We start from the raw sequence: 26410 nt of genomic DNA, 5'->3' as shown, positions 1-26410 counted from the left end.
AAATGTGTGAGTGTGAATAAAAATGGCACTTTTTTGCTTAAAAAATTTCGTTTTAGTTGTGTTAATTTGAAGTGACAGTGAGACATCCAAGTAAGAATGCTTACTAGAAGAATATATAAAACATCAAAGGAGATAGCATAGCACAAAGATAAGAACTAAATTGTGTTAGCCAGGCTCACCAAGAAGCAAAGAGAGAGGGCCCAAATAAACAAAATCAGAAATGAAAGAGGCGAAATACCAACAGACCCCACAGAAATACAAAGGATTGTTTAAAAATACTATGAACAATTCTATTCCAACAAACTAGACAACCTAGAGGAAATAAACATATTCCTAGACAAATACTTTCCAAAACTCATTCAGGAAGAACCAAACAATTTCAATAGGCCGATAACTATGGAGGAAATTGAATCAGTCAACAAAAAGCTTCCAGCAACCAAAAGCCTGGGGCCAAGCGGATTCATAGGGGAGTTTTGCCAAACATTCAAACAACTAAAACCTATCCTCCTCAGACTATTCCAAAAAATTCAAGAGGAAGCAACACTTCCAAGCTCATTCTATGAAGTCAGCATCACCCTAATACCAAAACCAGGTAAAGACAACACAATGAAAGAGAATTAGAGGCCAATATCCCTCATTTACATAGATGCCAAAATCCTCAACAAAATTCTAGCAAATCAGATCCAGCATTACATCAGAAAGATCATACACCATGACCAAGTAGGATTTATCCCAGGGATGCAAGGATGGTACAATATCCGCAAATCAATAAATGTAATACATCACATAAAAAAATTGAGAGATAAAAATCACATAGTCATATCAATTGATGCAGAAGAAACATTTGACAAAATCCAATATCCTTTCTTGATAAAAACCCTCAGCAAAGTGGGAATAGAGGGATCATACCTCAACATAATAAAAGCCTTATATGACAAACCTACAGCCAACATCATACTCAATGGGCAAAAAACTAAAACCATTTCACCAAAGAACAGAAACAAGACAGGGATGCTCACTTTCACTACTGCTGTTCGACACAGTTCTGGAAGTGCTAGCCATAGCAATTAGACAAGAAGAAGAAATAAAAAGGTTTCCAAATTGGAAAAGAAGAAGTAAAATTGTCATTATTCGCAGATGACATGTTACTGTGTACATAAAAAACCCTAAAGACTCCATAAAAAATTATTAGATTTAATAAATGAATTTAGCAATGTAGCAGGACACAAAATTATCACCAAGAAATCTATGGCATTTTTATACAGCAACAGTGAACTTACAGAAAGAGATTAAAAAAACAATCTCATTTACCATTGCAACAAAAAAATTAAGATACCTAGGAATAAAGTTAACTAAGGAGGTAAAAGACCTGTACTTGGACAACTACAGAACACTGAAAAATGAGAAAGAGGAAGACATAAACAGATGGAAGAACATACCATGTTCATAGATTGGTAGAATCAACATCATTAAAATGTCCATACTACCCAAAGCAATCTATAGATTCAATGCACTCCCCATTAAAATACCAATGGCATATTTCATAGAGCTGGAAAGAACTCCCAAAAATTCATCTGGAATAAAAAGAGACCCCGAATAGCTGCAGCAATCCTGAGAAAGAAGAACAAAGTAGGAGGGATCTCAATACCTGATATCAAGCTGTATTACAAAGCCACTGTTCTCAAAACTGCCTGGTACTGGAACAAGAACAGACATACAGACCAATGGAATAGAATAGAGAACCCAGAAATTGACCCAAACCACTATGCTCAATTAGTATTTGACAAAGGAAGCAAGAGCATACAATGGAGTCAAGACAGTCTCTTCAATAAATGGTGCTGGGAAAATTGGACAAATACTGCAAAAAAATGAAACTAGACCACCAACTTACACCATACACAAAAATAAACTCAAAATGGATAAAGGACTTAAACATAAGATGGGAAAAAATAAAAATCCACAGGCAGCAAAATCTCAGACATATGCCAAAGCAATTTCTTCACAGATACAGCTCCTAGGGCAATAAAAACTAAAGAGAAAATAAACAAATGGGACTACATCAAAATAAAAAGCTTTTGCACAGCAAAAGAAACCATCAACAAAACAACAAGAAAGCCCACTGCATGGGAGAACATACTTGCCAATGATAAGGGTTTAATTTCCAACATTTACAGGGAACTCATACAACCTAACAAAAGGAAGATAAACAATCCAATCAAAAAATGGGCAACGGACCTAAATAGATACTTTTCGAAAGAAGACATAAGGAAGGCCAAGAGACATATGAAAACATGCTCAAAGTCATTAATCATCTGAGAGATGCAAATCAAAACGACAATGAGGTACCATCTCACACCTGTCAGAATGTCTATCATCAACAAATCAATAAATGACATGTGCTGGCGAGGATGCGGAGAAAAAGGAACCCTCGTGCACTGCTGGTGGAATGCAGACTGGTGCAGCCACTGTGGAGGACAGTATGGAGTTTCCTCAAAACTAAAAATGGAACTCCCATTTGACCCAGTTACCCCACTTCTAGGAATATATCCCAAGCAATTAGAAACACCAATCAGAAAGGATATATGCATCCCTATGTTCATAGCAGCACAATTCACCATAGCTAAGATTTGGAAACAGCCTAATTGCCCATCAGCAGATGAGTAGATTAGAAAACTGTGGTGCTATCTACACAATGGAATACTATGCTGCTGTACAAAGGAAGGAACTCCTACCATTTGCAACAACATGGATGGAACTGGATAACATTATGCTAAGCGAAATAAGTCAGTCCAAAAAAAGACAAATATCACATGATCTAACTCATTTGTGGAATGTAATGAACAACATAAACTGATGAACAAAAACAGATCCAGAGACAGAGAAGCATCGATCAGACCGTCAAATCTCAGAGGGAAGGTAGGGAAAGTTGGGGGAAGGGGGAGAGATCAACCAAAGGACTTGTATGCATGCATATAAGCCTAACCAATGGACACAGACACCAGGGGGGTGAGGGCATGAGCGAGGGTGAGGTTGCGGGGGCAAAGAGGGGGTAAGGACACATGTAACACCTTAATCAACAAAGAAAAAAAAATATTGCTACCAAAAAAAAAAAGAACCAAATTATGAGACTCGTGAGAAACAAAGAAGTGCCTGTATTTAGCAGGTAAGAGAAACATAGGGATTCAATGAAAGATACATAGACTACTTTTAAAAACTGCCCTTCCCTCAATACTCTTCCAGAGATTCCGGTATCTCGGGTCAAAACATTGGTGAAATAGCATAAGGAGAAACAAGTAAACTGAACAAACAGAGCCTAGATAGAGACTAACACTTTTAACAAATTTTTGACAAAGGTGCCAAAACAATCCAATGGGGGGGGGGGGGGGTGAGGGAGGAAACCTTTTCAAAGATTAAAAAACAGGAAAAAATGGTATCTTTGGGAAAAACAAACAAAATTCAATCTCTACTTCACACTATACATAAACATTAACTCAATATGGATGATAAATCTAAACATAAAAGCTAAAATTATGGAGCTTTAGAAGAAAATGTATGTGCATACATTTGCCACTTGCAGATAAGAAAAGGTACCTTAACAGGTCACAAAACACAATAACCATAAAAGAAAACAACTGATAAATAAGACTTCAGCAAAATTTAAAATGTCTGCTCATCTAAAGACACCAAAAATTAAGAAAATGAAAAAGCAAACCACACACTGGAAGAAAATATTCAGAAACATTTATCTGACAAAGGATTAGTATCTAGAATATACAAAAATTCCTACAACTCAGTAATAGACAACCTAATTAAAAACAGACAAAAGATTTGAACAGACATTTTAGAAAGAAGACCGACAAATGGCCAATAAAACATAATAAAGTGTTGAACATATTAGTCATCAAGGAAACACAAATTGAAACCAAAATGACACTATCACACAACCACCAGAATGACAAAAATTAAAAGGAGTGAACACACCAAATTTTGGTGATGATGTGGAGCCAGAACTCTCACATATTCTGGTTAGAAGGTAAAAATGAATAGCTACTTTAGGCAAAGGTCTACAATTTTTTATAAAACTAAGCACCTACCCTATGATCCAGCAATTCTATAATATATGTGCTATGCATCTGTAATTAGTTGCATATGCATGTGATAAAGCAAAATTAGCAATTCTATAATGTACTCAAGAGATATGAAAATATACTACTACAAAGACTTATATAAGAATGTTTATAGCAGCTCTGTACCTAATAGCAAAAAACTTGGAATAGCCCAAGTGTTCAACTGGAAAGGGGCTTAAATTGATTGAAATATCTATATTATAAAAGGCCTGTGGCCGAAACCGGTTTGGCTCAGTGGATAGAGCATTGGCCTGCGGACTGAAAGGTCCCGGGTTCGATTCCGGTCAAGGGCATGTACCTGGGTTGTGGGCACATCCCCAGTAGGAGGTGTGCAGGAGGCAGCTGATCGATGATTCTCTCTCATCAATGTTTCTAACTCTCTCTCTCCCTTCCTCTCTGTAAAAAATCAATAAAATATATTTTAAAAAAAAAAGAAAAAAAGGCCTGTGGCCCTAACACTGTAATGACCAAAGACTGGCACAGGTGGGTGGGGCTGCAGGCATGGCAAGGCCACGCAGGTAGGCAGGGCTGCATGATTTCGCGAACTGGGCTTCTAGTATTTATAATAAAACTTGGTAATAAAAAAATGAAATACTGATACATGAGTGAAATGTTTAAAACATCATTGATATAAAAAATATTTATATCAATCAGTACCGAGTCTATGATTCCAATTATATGAAATTCTAGAATGGGTGAAAGTAATCTATGGTGGCAAAAAAATCAAAACAATGGTTACGTGAAGGCAGGAAAAGGAAGGGATTGACTCAGAACTGGTGATAGGGAACTGGGTTTCCAAGGTATAGACATCTGTTAAAATTCATCAAATGGTCCATTTAGATTTGTGTATTTCACAGTATATAAATTTTAACTCAAAAAAGCAAACAATCAAATATTGAATTTTAGTTAATGACATACATGCTGAAATGTATTTATATCTGCAACTTAAAAATGCATAAGATGGACTGATGACTAGATAAAGGGATAGTTAGTTGCATACGCATGTGATAAAGAAAAATTACTAAAATGTTAACTTTAGAACCTAGTTGGTGTGTATATGAAATGTTCATTGTGTAATTTTCTCAAGTTTTATGTTTGAATATTTTCATTATAAGTTGGGAGGGGGAAGGAAAAATACTCATGAACTTATAGAAGCAGTTTTTTCCTATACTCTGCCAGTCTTAAGCAAGACACAGAAACAACAAAAAATGTAATAGCTTTTCTAATAATGGTGCATTGGTTTGCCAGAATCTGAACTTAAAAAAAAAAAATTCTTCCCCATCCCCTTATTTTAAGAAAAGTCAATACAATGAAATAACCTTTCCAAAGGATAGAAATGACAGGATATCGAGCCACAGAAAGATTCAACAAATCATTGTTTTATTTCATGCTCAATCTAAAATTAAGAAAGTTACTTCTTTACTCACCAGGTCATTAGCTTGATCTATTGTAAAAACATTGTTGTTTACTCTATTACCAACTTCAATATGTGCATCAGCTAAAGATGAAATAAGCTGTTTACACTCATTCTGCATTCGTGTGAATGGGACGGCAATTTCATCATAATATAAGTGTTCTGAAAGGATATCAAGTAAACGTGGCTGCACAGTTAGCGTAACAGCTTTACACTCCTAAAATATAACAGACAACAAATATTCAGAGCAAATAAACATAATTCTAAAGATGCATAAATTTTCACTTGCAAACTGCCAAGTTCTAAATTCCTCATTTTCAATTTATGTTATCTCCTAAACAACAGTTAGTTGCACAGAGAAAAGGTATCACACCCAAACTACTCTAAATTTTTAATATGAATGAATAAAGAACATGCACATGGAACTATTAAAGTTCCATTACATTTGCCAACTAATTTCTGTTACTTTACTCTGAATTTATTCTAAGTTTACATCTATATAGCACAGATTTAAAAATACATAACTGTAAAAAGAAATCAGTCAGATAAGAACACTTAGCATGCACAAAAAATGTTATTTAAAAACTCATTATTAGATATCTTAACAGTCGAACCCATAGCTTCACATGCCATACTGTAGAAATGGGTATATAATTTAAAAGCTACTTACCTGCCCCCAAATTTAACTAACCCTTCCCACTCTGTCTGGTTGTTGCCTGCCCCAACCAGAAGGGGAATGGCCTCAGTGGTGAGACATGAGGGGTTCTGTGGGATCTGGGTGATCAGCCTGGGCTTCACAGAGTAAATCCAGAGAAGCTCTGTGAGGGTCCAGAAACCGAACTGTCAACACTTGCTGCTGAGTCTGAGAGGCACAAAAACACAGCATCACTGCCTCTCCAGCACATTGAGTCGTCCCTAAAAACAGATGAGCCTTGCTTTTTCCAGAAGCAAAACTGGGGTCTCAGTTGCAATAAAGCATGGCTCAATTACTTTTGGGCACAGATCTGACAAAATGCTAAGAGGCAGTAATAAGCAGCTCTCACAGCAAGTGCAGACAGTTAAATTTCCAGAATTCCAGTCAATGGAATAAACAAAGCCAGCAGGAAGTTTCTTTAATTTACAGAAACAATTCTTATACAAAGTCATACATCTTACTAGAAGTTAAAGGGGATACATGGTATGGATTATTTGGAAACAAAGATTTTTGGCTTCAATGTGGAGATAATTCTTTGTGTGACCAAAAATTCTGCCCTTGCTAGACTACTCATACAAATGGATCTCTAGTACTCAAAGCCTCTTATCTTTGGTAGTTTTTAGTGATATCTGAGAGAGATATAGAGGAATAAATGACCAATAATTTCTAAACTGCTTCCATACATACACGTTATATTAGGAGGGACATTTCTTTTTTAAAATATATATATATATTTTTAAATATATTTTATTGATTTTTTTACAGAGAGGCAGAGAGAGGGATAGAGAGTTAGAAACATTGATCAGCTGCCTCTTGCACATTCCCCACTGGGGATGTGCCCACAACCAAGGTACATGCCCTTGACCGGAATCGAATCTGTGACCCTTGAGTCCGCAGGCCAATGCTCTATCTACTGAGTCAAACCGGTTAGAGCTAAAATATATTTTTAATGATTTCAGAGAGGAAGGAGAGGGAGAGAGAGATAGAAACATCAGTGATGAGAGAGAATCACATTGCCCCACACCACAGGGATCAAGCCCACAACCCAGGAATGTGTCCTGACCTGGAATCGAACCCTGACCTCCTGGTTCACAGGTTGATGCTCAACCACTGAGCCATGCCAGCTGAGAGGAGGGATATTTCTTAACAGAGAGTAGATCAAGAGTAAATGTTAAGTACAGGCATAACTAGTAGTCTCAGGTATAAGACTAGGAATTCTAAGAAAAAAGTCCAGGGTTAAAGGCAAATGAGAGACCAACAATGTTTCAATATAATCTGGAATACTTTTCTGTAACTGTTGGATTTTTATACAGAGAAAATTTTCACTTTTCTGTTTATAAAATATAATGAAAGTAATCCTAACAGCTATTGAAAATTTACTTAATGTAACTTAATTTCTTTTTGAGCAAAATCTTACCTTTTGTAAAGCAGCCCATTCACAAATTACCAAAGCAACACTAATTCTCTGTAAAGCAGATTTGGAGTTCAAATGGAAGAGTAGTAACTGGCCAAGGGATTCAGCTGGTTTAATTTCTTGGGTTACTACATTTACACCTGGATCACAAATACAGCAACAAAGTGCTCCTAACAACCTAAAAGGGAGAAAAAAGAAGTTACTATACAAGTTACTTGAGGTAAAGTTTCCCCTATTGAAGCTAACTTTTACCAAGAAGACATAACTCCAATCTTACCTTCACAAAAATATATAAATCCTATTTAAAACTTCAAAAAATTAAGTTTTCTTACATGTTTTTTTTTTTCCTTTGTAAATAGTGTGATGGAGGGAGGATTAACAGACACATTAGAGGAATCTTTGGGTTAAATGACTTTTGAATTTATGTATACTCACTTGGCTGCCATAATTCTGGCCCGCATAACTACAAAATCCCTGGTTGCAGGGTCTTCCATAATGGTGTCTGCACCTGCAATGTACTCCTGAAGTACTTCTTTACTCTGGCTTTGGCCTTGGCGTATCTTACCACCTGTTTTTTCCTAGAGGGAATGAAAAAAACAAACAACCAAAAACCATAAAACAATAAAGAGTAATCATTAAAGTTTAATAGCAACATCAAAAATATTTTTATTTGTTATAATCTCAGTAAAATACAGTTTTCACAAAATTTTAATGGATAAAAATTACTATGCACTTTGTTAAGATCCTAATAAAATAATTTCCCATTAAGCTAAATTAATAAAATCACACTTATAATAAAATACAGATTTCCTATGTGGTTACCATATTAATTATTATGAGCTAAACATGCAAATATAGTATGTCCCTTTCACTTACCTTGGCTCTAGCTTTTACTTCCAGCAACATATTTAAATCAATAGGTAAATGTGAAGGTTGCATCATTAAGCAAAGCCAAGCACCCATCCATGGACAAGCAGCTGCTACCACATACTGAACTGAAGCCTTGCTCAACAATTCCATCCAAACCTACAGAGTGAAGGGGGAACATGAAAGTGAAATTTTTCCAGTAAGGGCTAATAAATCCTAATACTTATTGTTAGGGAAAGCGAATTGGGGAAAAAAATTTTCAGAAACAGTATAGATTAATTTTAAAATTCAATATAGAGGCCTATTTTTAAAATACTGGGATGTTTGTTTGTTTTTTTGGTAGGTTTGTACATTTAAAATGTAATAAAAAAGAAAGTTAAAAAAATTTTCAGTATTTTATGAAAGTCATTTAAAATAAAGTATACCCTAAAAATAATAAGAGTTGTCAAAATCTCAATAAGTCAATGAAATCCTTTGCATATATCATAAAGTTCAATACTAATACAGTCCCACATTCAACTCACTTCGAGATATAAGAATTCATGATAAATATCCTCTAACTTTTGAGATCATAATATCCTAGTATAAATTAAGAACAGTATAAGTCTTGATTCATGAGCTTACTTATTCATAAGATACCTTACTTGATGACTAACATTACATGGGAACAACCAGGATGAAATAACAGTGGTAGAAATAACACCACTGTTAACAATGAGCCAATAATTCAAGATTAATTTAATGGGCTTTAAAGGTACAATAGTGCAATTCCCCCCTCCCATAAATGTTATTAAATATATCACATGGTCCTTCTTTAAACATTCCAACACATATAACCAATCTTACTAAGTAAGGGAGGAAAGTACTAAACTATGACAGACTCTACAGATCACCAATAAATCCCAAAAGATACTTTGCAGATCAATAAGCATTCTGATAAATAGCAAAATGAGTGATAGAGAAAAGCAGTCTTTGCTTCATTTTATTTTCTATATTGAGGCTATCAGAAAAATACTTAACTTAAAATACTTGCACAGAAGGTCACATAAGAAAGAGAAGCATGGCCAGTCAGACTTAACTATTATATTGCATAAGAAGCCTATTTCCTTGTCTCACCTTGCAGATCTCCAGACTTTTCAAATCTCTTAGGTGATTTCTAATTTCTTAAAAACCTCTAACCAACAACAGTATAGCAATAATGAAAGAATTTTAAAACTACCAAGTTATTAGGAAAAGGAGTACAGATATATTCACTGGGTACCTTGTGAATGAGGTCCAGAATTTCCTGGCTGCTTTCTAAAACACAAAATTGAAAAATGTGTCGCAGCATATCAGGCAGAATAGGTATAAGCCAAGATGAAGAGTTCTGAAAACAAAAACAGAATCAAAGCTTTAGCACATAACTCATGGGTATTAGCTTATCTGAAGAGTTATAAATAAGTCAAATAATCTTAAGTATTACCATAAAAAGACTATTTAGCTTTATCAAAAAGATTCAACTAGTGATAAATTCTGACAATATTTTATTACACCACCACCACATTTACTATTCCAGTAGTCTAGAGAAACTGAATAGCATATAATTGCTAGGAAACTGGAGAAGTCTGACTATGATTAACAACACTAAATTTTGCTTCAAAATGTTGAAATCATCCTCCACATGGAAGGAAGCTCTAACCAGCAACATCTCCTTGGTTACATTATTTATCACTGCTTTGTCAGGGAAATTTGAAAGATGATCAGATTTCTGCTGCTGTGCTGGATGATCAGAATTCAAATTCTGCCGCTGTGCTCACCAATAATCCAAGTAAAGAATTATAAGATGATACCAATCTTCAAAACTCTACTTTGAGTTCGCTATAAAATTAAGGCAGAGGTTCTTAATCTATTTTGGTTCAGGGGCCCTTTGAAAATCTGAAGAAAACTATGCACACTCTTTTCTTTGAAAAATCAGTTACATACATATTTAGGTGTAACATTTTGCTTCCAATTTCAGAGGGTTCAGGGATTCCCTTTATGCCCAGATTTAGCACCTCAACATAAGGAATTTTTCAACAATTCAAAAGTTCACCCAAAGAAAGCAATCAAATAGTGCTCAACCAAACACCTATTGTGTGCCCAGGATTCTCAGAAAGGAATCTCACATGTCTATTGTTGTTCAAATAAGTATAAACTCAATGACTAAGACTGACCAACCGAAAAATTCTAGTAACTAATTCACAGTATTTATCACCACACTCCACCATAATTTTTTAATTAATTAATTAATTTATTTATTTATATATTTTTATTTATTTCAGAGAGGAAGGGAGAAGGAGAGAGAGACAGAAACATCAATGATGACAGAGAATCATTGATTGGCTGCCTCCTGCACGCCCCCTACTGGGTATCGAGCCTGCAATCCAGGCATATGCCGTTGACTGGAATCGAACCTGTGACCCTTCAGTCTGCAGGTTGACGCTCTATCCACTGAGTCAAGCCAGCTAGGGCCCACCATAATTTTTTAAAGCAAACATATGCTGTTTGGAAGAGTATGCAGAGAAATTTGAAAATTTAAACTGAAATTTCAGGAAGCTAGAAGTTCTAGGGATAATGCATAACTTAGCTATGTATAATTTTCTAGCCAATGGAAAACTAATTAATAACAAAGATAGGACCAGGATTATATGTTCTCAAAGTAGTTTGAAAGATGTTTAAAACAGACAACAAAATCATCAGCTAGGGTAGCCTACTTACTGATATGCTATGCTTTAACTACTTTTCATTGAAAGGGAAAGAGAAACTGAGAAGCTCTTTTTCTCATCAGAGAGAATTAGGGACAATCTCAACAGAATTAGGAAAGCTATAACAGCAGCAAGCAAATATTTTAATATTACTCTTCTATAATCTTTTCTCTCTTATGATTTCTTCCCCATCATATTTACCACCCTCAACCCCACTGGAAATCCAAACAGTTACTTGTAGATCCCAAAGCTGTATCTATAGAGGAATACTGTTTCTCCTATATTTATAAACAATAAATGTGATATAAACTGTAGTAGTCTTCTCAGGCTACAAGCTTAATTACTATAGTAAATTCTACTTTATACTTATTAAAAACAACAAGGGGGAGGAAAGGATAAATAGGTAGAGAAGGGGGAGTGGGGGTGGAGAGTGGCAGAATTTAGAGAAACTATTCTGTATGATACAATAATGACAATATGTCATTATACATTTGTTAAAACCCATAAAATGAATGTACAATATCAAGACTGAAACCTAATGTAAACTATAGACTTTGATAATGATGTGTTAATGTTGCCTCACTGATTATAATAAATGTACCGCCCTGGTGTGGGATGTTGATGGTGGGGAGGAGGTATATGCTGTGAACATAAAACTGCTCTAAAAAGTAAACTTAATAAATAAAATAAAGAGAAAAATAAAATTTAAAGAATAAAGAGAAAACAAAAACAAAAAATCCAGCCAAATAAAAAAATACCATACCAGAATACATAGATCAATATCATCACAGGAATTAGCATTTAAAAAAATGTAGATTCTCCTAAGTGAAATGAGCCAGTCAGAGAAAGATAAATATCACATGATCTCACTCATGTGGTATATAATGAACAACATAAACGGGGGGGGGGGGGGGGGGGGCGTTTCAGAGATCAACCAAAGGACTTGTATGCATGCATATTAGCATAACCAATGGACACAGACACTGGGGCAGTGGGGGCTTATCCTGAGGGGTGGGAGTGTTGGCGGTGGTGAGGTCAATCAGGGGAAAAAGGAGACATATGTAATACTATAAACAATTTAAAAAAATGCAGTTTCTCCAGTCGAATAGTATAAAGTCTGCTTAGCAGAAAATAAGATAAGGCTGGGAAAACATCTATAGACCAAATTTAGTCCACCTGAACAATTGTACAAATATCTCCTTTATATATACATATTTTTATTGATTTTAGAGAGGAAGGGAGAGAGAAATAAAAACATCAATGAGAGACGATCACTGACTGGCTGTCTCCCGCACATCCCCAACTGCACAAGCCCACAAACCAGACATGTGCCCTGACCAGGAATCCAACGGTAACCTCCTGGTTCATAGATTGATGCTCAAACACTGAGCCACACCAGCTGGGCCAAGTATCTCCTTTTAGATATAGTTCCAAAAAGTAACATGCCTTTAGCTCACTATTAGTACTATCTTAAAAGATCACAGGTAGCCGTAACTGGTTTGGCTCAGTGGATAGTGTCGGCCTGCAGACTGAAAGGTCCCAGGTTTGATTCCGGTCAAGGGCATGTACCTTGGTTGCAGGCACATCCCCAGTAGGGGTTGTGCAGGAGGCAGCTGATCGATGTTTCTAACTCTCTATCCCTTTCCCTTCCTGTCCGTAAAAAAATCAATAAAATATAGTTTTTTAAAAATCACAAGGTATAGTTTGCCAATCCAGGGTCAATCCATCTCTTATAAAACTGAAAGTTGGCCCACCGATTTTCATTTATTTTACACCTGCCTTCTAGTAGGCATTGATTTAGACAGGTAACTTACTGCTGTTGCTTTGTATTTATAGGTTTATTTAACTGGATTATAGTGAGGGAGTCGGGCACAGCAGGGACTTTACTATTTTTAGTCCTTGCACAGAATTGTAGTTGGCAATAAATCCCTAACTGGCAAAATTGGTATCCTAGGAGGGCTTAAGATCTTGCCAGCACCCTTTGCTATGTCCCCTCCCCCACCCCCTTTATCTTCCTGCAAGTATTCCTGCAAAATGGGTAGGTGTGGAAAAAAGCAGCAATCTGGTCGTCATTACCATGAACATCTGATTCTTGCTTATAGGCAAATTAATCATTTTTTCTATCTCCACAGCAAATGAGTTTGGGTGGCAGGGAAGATCTGGAAAGAAGCTATAAAAAAGTGATAAGCCCTAGCTGGTGTTATTCAGTGGTTACAGCACTGCCCAAACACTAAAAAAAGGGCTGCAGGTTTGATCCCAGCCTGGTAGGGGTACATGCAGGAAGCAACCAATCGATGTATTTCTGTCACACTGATCTTTCTCTCTCTCTCTCTCTCTCTCTCTCTCTCTCTCTCTCTCTCTCTCTCTCTCCTCCCTTCCATTCTCTCTAAAAAAATCAATGGAAAAAATATCCTCAGGTGAGGATTAAAACATATTCATGCACTGGAGAGGGTGTCCCTCGGCCCAGTCCAGGAGCCCTCAGGGGCGGGAGGTGACCCGGTGATCAGGGGAAGGCGACACCCCATCACACCTCTGCTGCTGCCACTGCTGGCAGCGCAAGCCTCGGCTGGCCCTGGTTACCTGAGCCTCGTGCAGCCCTGGGCAGCTGGGCAGCCACCATCTGAGGTTTGTCTGCACCTCGGGCTGGCCCTGGGCAGGTGGGGAACTGGGGGACTCCGAAGGCAGGCGTGTGGAGCTGCTAGTCCCGCCTGGGGGCAGCCCAGGCCTTGCTGCGCCTGCTGCCCCGGCAGGGTTGAGGGGACTGAGTGCCACCATCTTTGAGGGCGTGGCAGTCAATTAGCATATTCCCTCCTTATTTGTTGTGGATGCTGCCATCTTTGAGGGTGTGGCAGTCAATTAGCATTTGCCCTCCTTATTGGCTATGGACACCATCTTTCCGATGGTGTGAGGGTCAATTAGCATATTCCCTCTTTATTAGATAGGATGGTTCTATTTAAAGACCTTTTAGAGAATGGCATGCCTGCATATATGTTTATGATCAAATAAATTTTAAGATTAAGAACATCTTTCTCATAAAGTCTTCTGGTTTTATAAAGCAAAACAAAACAAAATTACTAAAGATAATCAGAACTTTCAAGAGAACAGAGGCATCAGTCTTTATGAGGTATCTGATGCACTGAGCTACAGCCAGGTTTAGCCTCACCAAATTACCCTCGAATTATTGAGAGGAATAGGTTGAAAAGTTAGACATTAAAGCCAGAATAAAGTTACTAGTAATTTAGAAATAAGGTTAATTTTTTCACTTTGTACTTAAGATGATTTCATATACAGGAGTGGGAAAGCAATTCAATAGACAATTCATTTGGCCTCCATGTAAATTAAGAACTGAAAGATCAAAATTACAACTAAACTACAGAACAAACATCATTCAGAACCACCTGAAATCTAGCCAAACAGTAGTCCTACAACTAAGAATATAAAGAAGCTACATCGAGACTGGTAGGAAGGATAGAGACCGCACAGGCTGGTCCCATATCTATGTGTGGTGTATAAATATCTTGGAGTGTTATCTCAACTGCAGGGGTCCCCCGAGGAGAAAGTGGTCAGGGTTCCAGTGCCAGGAAGAGAAGTCTCCATAATTTCTGGCTGTAAAAACCAATAAGAATTGTAGCTGAGACAGAAGGCTGCTGAAGTCCCAGGCATTCCTCTTAAAGGGCCTGTGGACAGACTTACTTGGACACAGTCCTTCAGAGTTCCAGCACTGGGACAACAGCTCAAAAGGCTCCAGGGACACACGAAAGGCATTTTTCAAGGCACTGAACTATTCTATATGATATTATAATCATTTATATCTATCATTGTACACTTCTCAACAACCACAGAATTTATAAGACAAAGAGTTAACTTTATTTTAATTTTTTATAATATATTTTATTGATTTTTTTATAGAGAGGAGGGGAGAGGGATAGAGAGTTAGAAATACTGATGAGAGAGAAACATCAATTCAGCTGCCTCTTGCACACTCCCTACTGGGGATGTGCCCGCAACCAAGGTATATGCCCTTGACCAGAATCGAACCTGGGATCCTTCAGTCCATAGGCCGACACTCTATCCACTAAGCCAAACCAGTTAGGGCAGAGTTAACTTTAATGCAAACTATGGCCGAGCTGGTGTGACTCAGTGGTTGAGCATTGACCTATGTACCAGGTCACAGTTCAATTTCACATCGATCCCGGCATGCGGGAGGCAGCCGATCAATGATTCTCTCTCTTCATTGATGTTTCTATCTCTCTACCTCTTCCTTCATCTCTGAAATCAATAAAAATCTAATCTAATAAAAGACATATAGGGTCTTTTATTAACCATACCTCCGACACGCTTCCCATTGGCTAATCAGGGCGATATGCAAATTAACTGCCAACAAAAATGGCAGTTAATTTGCATAGGTAGGCTCCAAGCAGTGGAGTCAAGCCAAATGGCCCGAAGCCAGCTGAGCTGCGAGGCCTCCCAGCCCGGGATCGGCGGAGCCCCCAGGCCTCACAGCCCCGGGATCAGCGGAGCCGCGAGGCCTCACAGCCCCGGGATCAGCGGAGTCCCAAGGCCTCACGGACCTGGGATCGGCAGAGCCGCGAGGCCTCACAGCCCTGGGATGGGTGGAGCCACGAGGCCTGACGGCTGGGGTGGGGGAGGCTCTGGCAGGAGCCCAGCCAGAGAGAAGGCCTGGGTCCCGAGTGCCAGAGGAAAACTGGTGCCAGAAGCCAAGGGAAGAGAAGGCCTATTGCACGAATCTCTTCATGCAACAGGCATCTAGTCCTATATAATAAAAGGCTAACATGCAAATAGACCAAATGGTGGAACAACTGCACAACCAGTCGCTATGATGTGCGCTGACCACCAGGGGGGGTGTGCGGAACATGACGGGCATTGGCCACGGCAGGATGGTAGAGCAGGTGAATGTGGGCGCCAGACCAAGGCAGGGCGCCGGTCGTTGTCATCGGGGCAAGCCTCTGATGGTTACTGAAAATTCTTTGCTCCCGAGCATGGGGGTCTCACCCAGCACTCGCACCCGCTGCTGATACCTGACGCCAGTCTCAATCACTCGGTGCCATCAGTGGGTACAAGTGGTGGCTGCTGGCCCTGATTGCCCCTGAGGGCTTCTCCACCTCCCCCTGCTCCTGAGGGGCTATCAGGGCAGCAGCCACTACTCGCACCTGCTGCTGGCACCGGGGCTGCCAACAGACGAAACTGGGGGCCACAATGGGAGGGGCCGGGCGAGGGCTAGGAGGATGGGCCAAGACCAGCCCCATGCCTACCGCAGCCTCGCAGCCCATAGTTCCTTTCAGGGTGCACAAATTTGTGTGCTGGGCCCCCAGTGTGTGTGTGTGTGTGTGTGTGTGTATTTTTTAAGTCCTATGGATTTATTTTTAAAAAAAGAACAACACGAAGGCAAGAAATTTGGTAACTTTAAGAGGCCTATCCAAGTGAATTTAAGACTACAGTTCGTACATCAAAAACATTTAGAAAAAAACCACAAAACTAAAACAAAAATAAAGTAAAAATTCAGAACCCATGCCAGTTTTGTCATATCAACCCATGCCTGATCAACTGAGGATTACAAAACAGACCTGATAGTTTCTCCTTAGAAGAGTCTGAGTAGACAAAATAAAAAAGATAATGCAAAACAAAATTTAAAGATGCTGATTCATAGAAGTGCAACACAGTAGCATGCTGTAGATTAAAGCAAGTCTATATGGAATATCCCTAATTCACAGAGAAAAGCATGGTTAGTGAACACAAAGGAGACATTTATCTGTACTATAATCTATTGTCTAAAAAAAAAATCAATGAATGCTTTTTAAAGGTCACTGGCTCAAACGGTAGTACCTATAAATTAGAGCATGAAAGATGAATGGATTCCTTATCATAGTTTTCTAAATTCTAGTATTTTGTTTGACCCATAGGGTTATTTAAAAAAATAGGAATGTGGCCGAAACCGGTTTGGCTCAGTGGATAGAGCGTCGGCCTGCGGACTGAAGGGTCCCAGGTTCGATTCCGGTCAAGGGCATGTACCTGGGTTGTGGGCACATCCCCAGTGGGAGATGTGCAGGAGGCAGCTAATCGATGTTTCTCTCTCATCGATGTTTCTGACTCTCTCTCTCTCTCTCTCTCTCCCTTCCTCTCTGTAAAAAATCAATAAAATATATTAAAAAAAAAATAGGAATGTGAATATTACCTGAATGATTGCTATACACATTTCAGTGTGACTTCTGAAGTATTCTATCCTTGGAAATATCATGCTCTTAAAATTGAGTTATCCTTAAAAAGAAGCAAGTGCCTAGCAATTTCATTGTTAATCTTTAGAAGTACTACAGAGCTTCAAATGTAACCTTCTAATCTGAGATGGGTTCTGCCAACCATCAAATTCATCAGCAAAGACAGAATAAAGGTCTTTGACAGGAAGGGACTATTCAATCTTTCATAATATTTACTGAGGGCCTTCTATGTGTTAAACATTATTTCAAGTGCTAGTAATATGACCTAGATGAAAATATTACTATTAAAACATTCCTGCCTTCATCGTGATTATATCCTTTTGTGTCTATATGGTCACCATACTATTTCTACTAGGCCCAGCATTCTCCTGATCCTTGGATATGTAGTAACGGTAACCTGATGATCCAATTTACTTTAAAAAATTAATTTACATAAATTTCAAGATTGCTATACATAGTTATTCCTTCTTACCTGGTCCTGTGTTGATAATAACGTAAACAGAGTTTCCAATGCTGCTCTTCGAACTGATGATATAGTGTGATGCAAAAATGGCCAGACACGTGGAACTAAAACTGTGAGTGACTGCTGAATACTAATAAAGAAGACACAAGTTAATCTAATTATTCTCAGTTGAAACTCCATTGATACATTACCTAAATATCATTTCCTTGTGGACCTGTTATCTTTTTAGAGGAGTAAATTCTAAAAATATAATACAATTTTCATATGAACCTTCATTTAATATCTTCAATCAAAACTGTTATTACAGCACCAGTATAGCCAAAGCAAACAGTCATAAAGAAGAACAGAAATATTAACATTAGGTTCTTCTATGGTGCTAATGTCATAAATTACCTTTATCAAATTAGAACTTTCCAATATAATGCTTTTATTCCCAATCTGTTCTTACTCAAAAAAAAAAAGGGGGGGAGGGTGGCATGTATCTTAGCTGGTAGTAGCCTACACAAAATCAGGATTGCTAATCCTTACTCCTCTCCTGTGGGCAACCATAACATACACATCATTTACATCCACTCTGGGGCCATCTCTGCCACATGTCAAATGAGCAAAAGGTGGTATGGTAGTAACTTTGAAATGTATCCTGATTTAGTATTACTTAGTTAAGAAAACTCAAATATCTTCCTTCTTACAGGTTAGATTGTAAATAGGAAAGCAAGCAAAGCCACATCTAGGCTGACAACTTGAGCCATAGATTCCTGTCACAACCATGAGTGATTTATAAAAGTTACCTGGAATGAGGAAATGATTTGTAAATAGCATGTAGAAAAAAGCATGAATAAAAAAAGAATATGTCAGTGTAACTATTTATCTGTTGTTTTGTAGTTCCTCTCAGGTGGCCTATCTTTTAATATTTCAATACTTGAAGGTTTGTATAAAAAAATGACTTGTTACATTAATTTACACATTTAGTACACATGCAACACAGACTCAAAATATGTAAAAGCATAGTAACAATGTCTTGTTAACAGTGTAACTCCTCATGCTCCAAATGACATGCTGAATTTCTTCTGACATAAACTAGAAAGTATCTGCCAAATAGCACAATATATGAACAAATGTTCCAATAAAGCAATTTTGAAAAAAGAAAATGTAAAAGTACATTATTTCACATTGTGGCAACAGAACTTTCACTACAGTTTTTCATTTTCTTACATTATGTTGCTTTCCTAACACTATCTAGTTGGTGATTTTTTTTAAAGTCCTAAGTCCTTTATTTAGAGCAGATGTCAATAAATCTAAGGCCCACAGACTAAATCCATTCTACCTGGTTTTAAAATAAAGGTTTTATTGGAAACAGACATATTTACTCTTTCATGTATTGTCTATAGCTGCTTTTGTGTTACATTAGCAGAACTGAGTAGTTCTGACAGAGATCACATGGCCCACAAGGCCAAAATAATCATTATCTGAAGAGTTGAGTAATTTTGAGAGATCGCATGGCCTACAAAGCCAAAAAGATAATTATTTGACTTCACAAAAAGGTTGCCAATTCCTAACGAAGGGTAATTAAAAGCTCTTGCATTTTGCAGCTTGAGAAGAGCTTTCACACAGATTAACTCATTTACTCCCTATAGCTTTTATTACTAATGAAAGCATCTGAAATATATGCACTATCACCTCAGTTTTTCTATTCATTTACTTGTACGGGTACTTATTTAGCTCTTCCAATTTGTGGGCTATCCTGCTAACCTAAATTTAACATTGAAGTATTACCAGTTGGTCGGCACTATTTGAAACATTCTCTACACATTTTCATGCATCTATGATTATTTCTTGGAAATATTCATTCAGAGTCAAAAATCATTTATGATCATAATCATATGAACAGTCACTGAACACCCTCACTAGGCTAAGAACAGCAAATAATTGTCTCATCTGTGATTTTTTTAAAATATATTTTTATTGATTTCAGAGAGGAAGGGAGAGAGCTAGAGAGATAGAAGCATCAATGGCAAGAATCATTAACTGGCTGCCTCCTGCACATCCCCAACTGGGGGAGATCGAGCCCACAACCAGGTCATGTGCCCTTGGCCAGAATCGAACCCGGGACCCTTCAGTCCGCAGGCTGACGCTCTATCCACTGAGCAAAACTGGCCAGGGCTCATCTGTGATTTTTTTAAAGTTGCATAAAAATTTTTACTTATTTATCTTCAAGGATACTATTAATAGAAACAATAACATTCAGGAGCCAGTCTAAAAAGCAGGAAAAACATTAATTAGCTGAACTTCATTTCAAATATCAGGAAAGGAAAGTACATGACACTAAATTCTTTTGTTTTTTGGCTTCACTCAATCTCTCTGCCTTTGGACATTATATTTGTGCATGGGTGGGGTCCCTCAGCCTGGCCTACGCCCTCTCACAATCCAGGACCCCTTGGGGAATGTCGGACTGCCAGCAAAGCGGCAGGTGGCTGGGGAGGTACCTGCCGAGGCAAAGTGCCGAACCACTCCTGCTCATCCCGTTCCCTCTGCACTAGCTGCCACTTGGTAAGCTTGCTGAGCGTCGCTCCTGCTGTGGAAGCACACTGACCAAAGGGGGACAGCTCCTGCGCTGTGTGTCTGTCCCCTGGTGGTCAGTGCGTATCATAGTGACCAGTCAGACGGTAGACTGGTCAAACAATTGACTGGTCACTTAGGGTGTTATATATATAGATTACTATGTATCTTCTTCCTGGTGAGTAATTCTTGAAGTCAAGAACAAGAGTTAAAGTAAACATTACAAGGGAAAAGTGCCTAGAGAAGCAAATTTTGGAAAATGCAATGCTGGTGTTCAATGATAATTCTGCTAACTAAATACCATTAAATTAGGCAAAAATTCTACATTTTGGGGCTAGAGGTGAAAATAAAATGCAATAATTATATTTCTGAAGTCAACTATTATAAGATGAATAAGATGAAGACTTCTATAACCAAAGTAACCCAAGCATAAAAGAATATGACCTTTTTAAGCTCCAGTCCCAAATGTGCTAGTGGCTAGATAGTTGGGGGGGGGGGGGGGGGGAGAGAGGGGGGCGGGTGGAGGCTTCCTGAAAATTGTAGTTTTGGGCATCACCAACTTCAGCACTATTCCTAAAAGCTAGACTATTATATTTTTAGGCTTAAGTATTGGAAATTTATGTAAATACTTTTTACTTTATTTCACTAAATAGAAATAATTACCTGCATTGTTGGACCTGAGGGTAAGTTAACAGGGATGAAAGAAGAGTCATAATACTATTGGTTGAAGCTGTTAGATCATCTAGTTCCAGAAGAGCATCCCATAATGTATTTATAATGAAGGGTACCTATAAGATCAGTTATCAAGCAAACAGTTACTAATTTTACACAATATATTCACAAGCCATGCCAGGTTGTTTGTATCCCAGGAGTCACTACTAATTCAATAACATATACAATCCCAATGATCTTGAATAGAGTCAGGTTTGAGCAAAGTTAAAAAGGGGATATTATTTGCCTTTAACAATTCCCTACCCGTTTTTAATGCCACTCACATCTATTTTGAAATTTCTCTTCCTAACCGGATTTGCAATGGGAGGGAGAATTCAGGAAATAAAATAGCCAATACTTTACGTAAAAAAACTAAACTGTGAAAACAATACAGTGTTGACATATAGACATGACCCTCTTTGTAATTTTATTTAAAACAGTACTAAAGACAAATTTCACTTGTAAAATACTGCTTGCTGCACTTCCAAATACATGTGTTCTGGTTTTGATAATACAAGGGAAACAGAGAGACCTTGAGAGAGTCACTTCAAAAAATGAGACCAGATTAAAAAACCAAAAGCCAAAAACCAAAATCAAAACAATCTCGTATGTCTGAAAACCAAGAGTAAACTAAAGAAGAAATGTTTGCATTTTTCTCAAGGAAGTTCCCTGCATAGCATGTGTATGTAAATGGGAAGAAGGTTAATAGTCACAATTCACTCTTCCTAAGGATAATGTATAATTGAATTGTATATACCAGAGGACTGTCATAAGAAAAATGAAGGGTAAGGGGAAAAAAGTAGTCAATGTTTTTCCTAATACTTTATACCCCAAATGTAAATAAGCTATACAGGAAGAATATTGAAAAAAAATTAAATTTACCTTTTGTGTCTGAAGATACACAAGGCTTTCTACCACAGGTACTAATGATGCTGCAGCAACAGCTCTGACATCATCATCAAGGTCCTGGAGTCCTTCAATTATTTTAGTTAAAACTTTAGGCAATAAAGTATTAATTACATCCTGTAAAACAGTACATCAAAATAAATTAACTTTCTGTAGTACAAATATTGTGCTTCAACATTTTTTATTAAATTTGCCATATGAAAACATAAACCCAAATCTTTATTTATTAAAAAGGAATCACAGCCCTAACCAGTTTGGCTCAGCAGATAGAGCGTTGGCCTGCGGACTGAAGGGTCCCAGGTTCGATTCCGGTCAAGGGCATGTACCTTGGTTGCAGGCACATCCCCAGTGGGGAGTATGCAGGAGGCAGCTGATCGATGTTTCTCTCTCATTGATGTTTCTAACTCTCTATCCCTCTCCCTTCCTCTCTGTAAAAAAATCAATAAAGTATATTATTTTTAAAAAAGGAATCACAAACAGAAAAGAAAAATAACATCAATAGAAGCCTATATAGCTAATCCTATTTACAGAAGACTACAATATCAAGTACTTTATTATTATTCAGTGTGATTTAAAACATCAGAACATGTTCTCAAGGTAAGACTATGAATTCCATGTGACCACAGATACATAGATAACCCTGCTATTAGAACCTTAATGCCTAGTTCTCATTCAACCCCACTGATAGCCAAAAAGGGTATGAGAAGAGGGAAAGAAAAGTAACCCCTTCCTACTTCTCTTTATTCCAATCTACTCTTTTTTCAAGTTCCTCATCGAGCCAGCCTTCAGAGGCCATTCCTGTGATCACATACAATGGAATCTCACCTAGAATTGGTCTTGCTATGAAACAATAACAGGTTTCTAAACCTAATTCATCATCTTTTGATTTGTACTTAAATTGTTATTTGTACCTATCTCTATGACACTATCTCAAAAAAGCAAATCTTGAAGGACTGACTTACCTAAGAATAGCTTGTTTACATTTGGGGTAACACTAAGAATCTAGGGCCATTTCATATAATTAATGAAAAGAAACTGAGGGGAAAAACTCTCCCATATATGCTTCAAAAACTGAATGTTTACCTGACGAACTGCCAAAGCATATTTTATTCCTAGCAGACCACCATGTCTAACTTCCCATTGTTCCTGTGTAAGTAACTTAAGCAGCACATCCACAGTCTTATGAACTCCTGTTTCATTCATGTGTTTTAACACCACACCTAATGTTTGAGCACAAGTTTCACGAACTGGTGCCACAACCTACAAATGAGAAAGGAAGAAAACTCATATTTCAAAAGCCTTATTTTGCCGAATTTGAAATTTAATTGGGCAAAGCCTCCCTTAGGTGATACTTACTTCATCAGAAACAAAGTCTCCAAATCTGTCTAATGCAAAAACACAAAGGAGTCTAATAACCAAGTCTTCCAACCACTCTTGATGCTGCTGAATCATCTGTTAAACAATCATTTTTTAGTAACAAAGATCACACTTTGTATTGAGGGTTGGGGAAATATTAGGTCCAAAACAAAAAACTAAAATATTGGAACGGATTATTTTAGCTGTAGGAATATAACCAAAATATATTAGAGTTCCAATTGCTATCTTTAATATTAATCACATCCTCTTATTAGATTCAGATATACTATACCAAAATCTTTAAAATTCATGAATTCTATTATACTATTTGCACTCCAAGAAAAATGAAGGAACTACTTAAGGCTGCTCCAATATCAACTGTATCTATCATTTACTTACTATCTAGCCTATTACCAGTGTCTCCATGCTACACCAATCATATTGCTCACTGGCCTCTGAACTATCCTCCTATTCATTTTACTCTACTTTCTAATCCATTATGTCCTGCTCAAATATTGCTTCTACATATTTTTTCCACTCAATGTTTCTGAACATCTTTCCTGTGAACTTGTTCTTCCTGTCTATAAATAAACTTCATCCTAAGCTTTTTACTTTTACTCTTCCCCTCAAAATCACCTTTCCATATTTCTTATTATTTACCTTTTATTTTTACCTTATGGTACATGCTCTGTTACTTCTCTAACTTGGAAGAAGAGCCAACTACTGAAACTCGATAATAATTGTTCTTTACTAGACTTACCTCTTCTAAAGTACTGTCTCCCATTTTACCACCACTTTTCCCATGAGCTTTAAGTATTTCCCTAAGTCCAGTGCCTGCACCATGTCGAACCTAGAAATAACCAGAAAGCAAATGTCAGAGGTTAAATGCTTAAGAAACCAAGTTTAACTTCTTTAATTTGGAAAGGGAATATTAGATTTTTAAGATATTAGAATAAACTAAGTGATATTTCACAAGAATTTTTTTTCTTCTACTATTCAAGGAGAAATACATATATAAATGTTATAATCTTGGTTACGTAAAATGTTTTTTAAATCAAGCTAAGATAATAGCTATTCTAATATCCTCCCGAGGTATATGTAATCCACTTGGCTGTCCCTCCTATACCCTCTATTTGCATTCAGCATTATCCACATTAAAGAAAGTATCATATATTGTTCTTCAAAGTCCCAATATCAATATCTTAGAATATATGCATCAAAACTAAGTTCTAAAGCTACCAGTGTTAAGTGGCAAAAGAAGACAATTCAAATAAAATATCTCATGACTAATGCTTCATTATAGCCCTATACCCTTCTGAAGTGATATATGGAAGGGAGAAAACAGGCCACTGACACTGTACCCACTTATTCCAAGATCTCTTGTGAGTTAAAATATGAATAGCTTTAAACAGAAATATTATCAAAGGGTAGAAAGACTGCTTAAAGGTATTCCAAACCATTGTCTTTGAAATTACCCAGAGGCCAATATAAGAGGAAGAGAATGGTTTGAGACCAACAACCCTCAACTTCAACCAGAGGAACTTTACTTTCATATCTATTACATATTGGGACCTGCTGAAGATTTTCTTTGATGAAATATATTTGAGGTTTAAAAGCTGTTGTGGAAATTTCTACTTTTAATCAAAATTGTCCAAAGGAAATTTTTACTGTCTGGGAGAGATATACAAGCCTTTGTATTATAGAGAGAGAACTATAATACAAAGAAATAAACAAGTCACTAAAGAAATACAACAAAAATGATATGAAAGGTGAAAATCAGTCCAAAGTTTTCTACTTGGTAATAGAAAATGCCTTGAGCAGTGGTCCTGAGAAGGACACGAGGGAAGAATACGAACCATGATAAAACAGATTGTGCTTGACACAGTTCCCTTCATTGGCAAAGAAAATAAAGTTAGAAAAATTATAATAAAGAAACCGTAGACAGCGAGACTGGTAGGAAACGTGGAGAGGTGACATGAGCTGGCCATGCTCCCACAAGAGGCGGCTGAGATTCAGGAGAGATATCTCAGCTGCTGGGGTTCCTCCTGACATCATTCCTGGAGCACTCAGCTCAGGTGGTCAAGGAGACTGCACCACTGGGCCCCACAGGACACCTACTCCATAAGGCTATATACTACCTAATACACAGAAACAAACACATAGAGGCAGCCAAAATTGGGAGACAAAGAAACAGACCCCAAATGAAAAAACAGGTGATATCTCAAGAAAAATAAAAAAGCTAAATGAAATGGATGCAAGCAATTTATCAGATATAGAGTAAAAAAAAGGGGGGGAGGTTATAAGGATGCTCAAGAAACTTACTAAGAACTACAAAAGCATGAAAAGGACACAGAAACCATAAAAAATAAACAGCAGCCTTAAATGACACACTAAATCAGATGGATATAATTGGTATCTTCAAAGCATTTCACCCCCAAACAACAGAATATACATTCTTTTTAAATGCACATGGAACATTTTCTAGGACAGACCACAAATTAGGACACAAAACAAGTCTCAGTAAATTTAAGATGAGTGAGGAGAGAAACCAAGATGGCGGCATAGGTAAACACCGGAAATTGCTGTCTCCCACAACAACTTCAAAAATACAACTAAAAGACAGAACGGACATCATCCAGAACCACAGGAAGGCTGGCTGAGTGGAAATTCTACAACTAGGAGGAAAGAGAAAAGCATACCGAGACTCAGAGGAGGTGTGGAGCGGGAGTAAAATACAGAGGTACAGAGGCGCATGCGGAGAGGGCTGGCGGCTGAGGACATGGTTGTCTTTTTCAATAGGGAGGGAGTCTCAAGCTCTGAGCTCCAGTTCTGGGCAAGTCTCTGGGGACCCAGACTCATACAGGAGAAACTGGACTGTCTGGCATCGGTCGGAACTCAAGGGCAGCTTTCTCTCGGATGTGCTTGCAGCGATTGCCGGGACACTGA

General features: G+C 37.6%; 1 protein-coding gene across 1 annotated transcript in view; it reads right to left on the bottom strand.

Moving 5' to 3' along the window:
- The window catches only part of BTAF1 (B-TFIID TATA-box binding protein associated factor 1), a 110533-nt gene that overhangs the window by 36710 nt on the left and 47413 nt on the right, over positions 1–26410 (bottom strand). Inside the window, exons 9-19 of the mRNA XM_081104322.1 lie at positions 24225–24314; positions 23465–23560; positions 23192–23368; positions 22085–22225; positions 21155–21279; positions 17945–18065; positions 9778–9882; positions 8526–8675; positions 8085–8227; positions 7653–7827; positions 5555–5758 (exon numbers count right to left, since the gene is read on the bottom strand). Of these exons, the coding sequence (XP_080960448.1) occupies positions 5555–5758; positions 7653–7827; positions 8085–8227; positions 8526–8675; positions 9778–9882; positions 17945–18065; positions 21155–21279; positions 22085–22225; positions 23192–23368; positions 23465–23560; positions 24225–24314 (1527 nt within the window). The remainder of the gene's footprint in view (positions 1–5554; positions 5759–7652; positions 7828–8084; positions 8228–8525; positions 8676–9777; positions 9883–17944; positions 18066–21154; positions 21280–22084; positions 22226–23191; positions 23369–23464; positions 23561–24224; positions 24315–26410) is intronic.

This window comes from Myotis nattereri, assembly GCF_964212035.1.
Source record: "Myotis nattereri genome assembly, chromosome: 13".
Lineage (NCBI taxonomy): Eukaryota > Metazoa > Chordata > Mammalia > Chiroptera > Vespertilionidae > Myotis > Myotis nattereri.
This window is presented reverse-complemented; position numbering and strand designations above follow the sequence as displayed.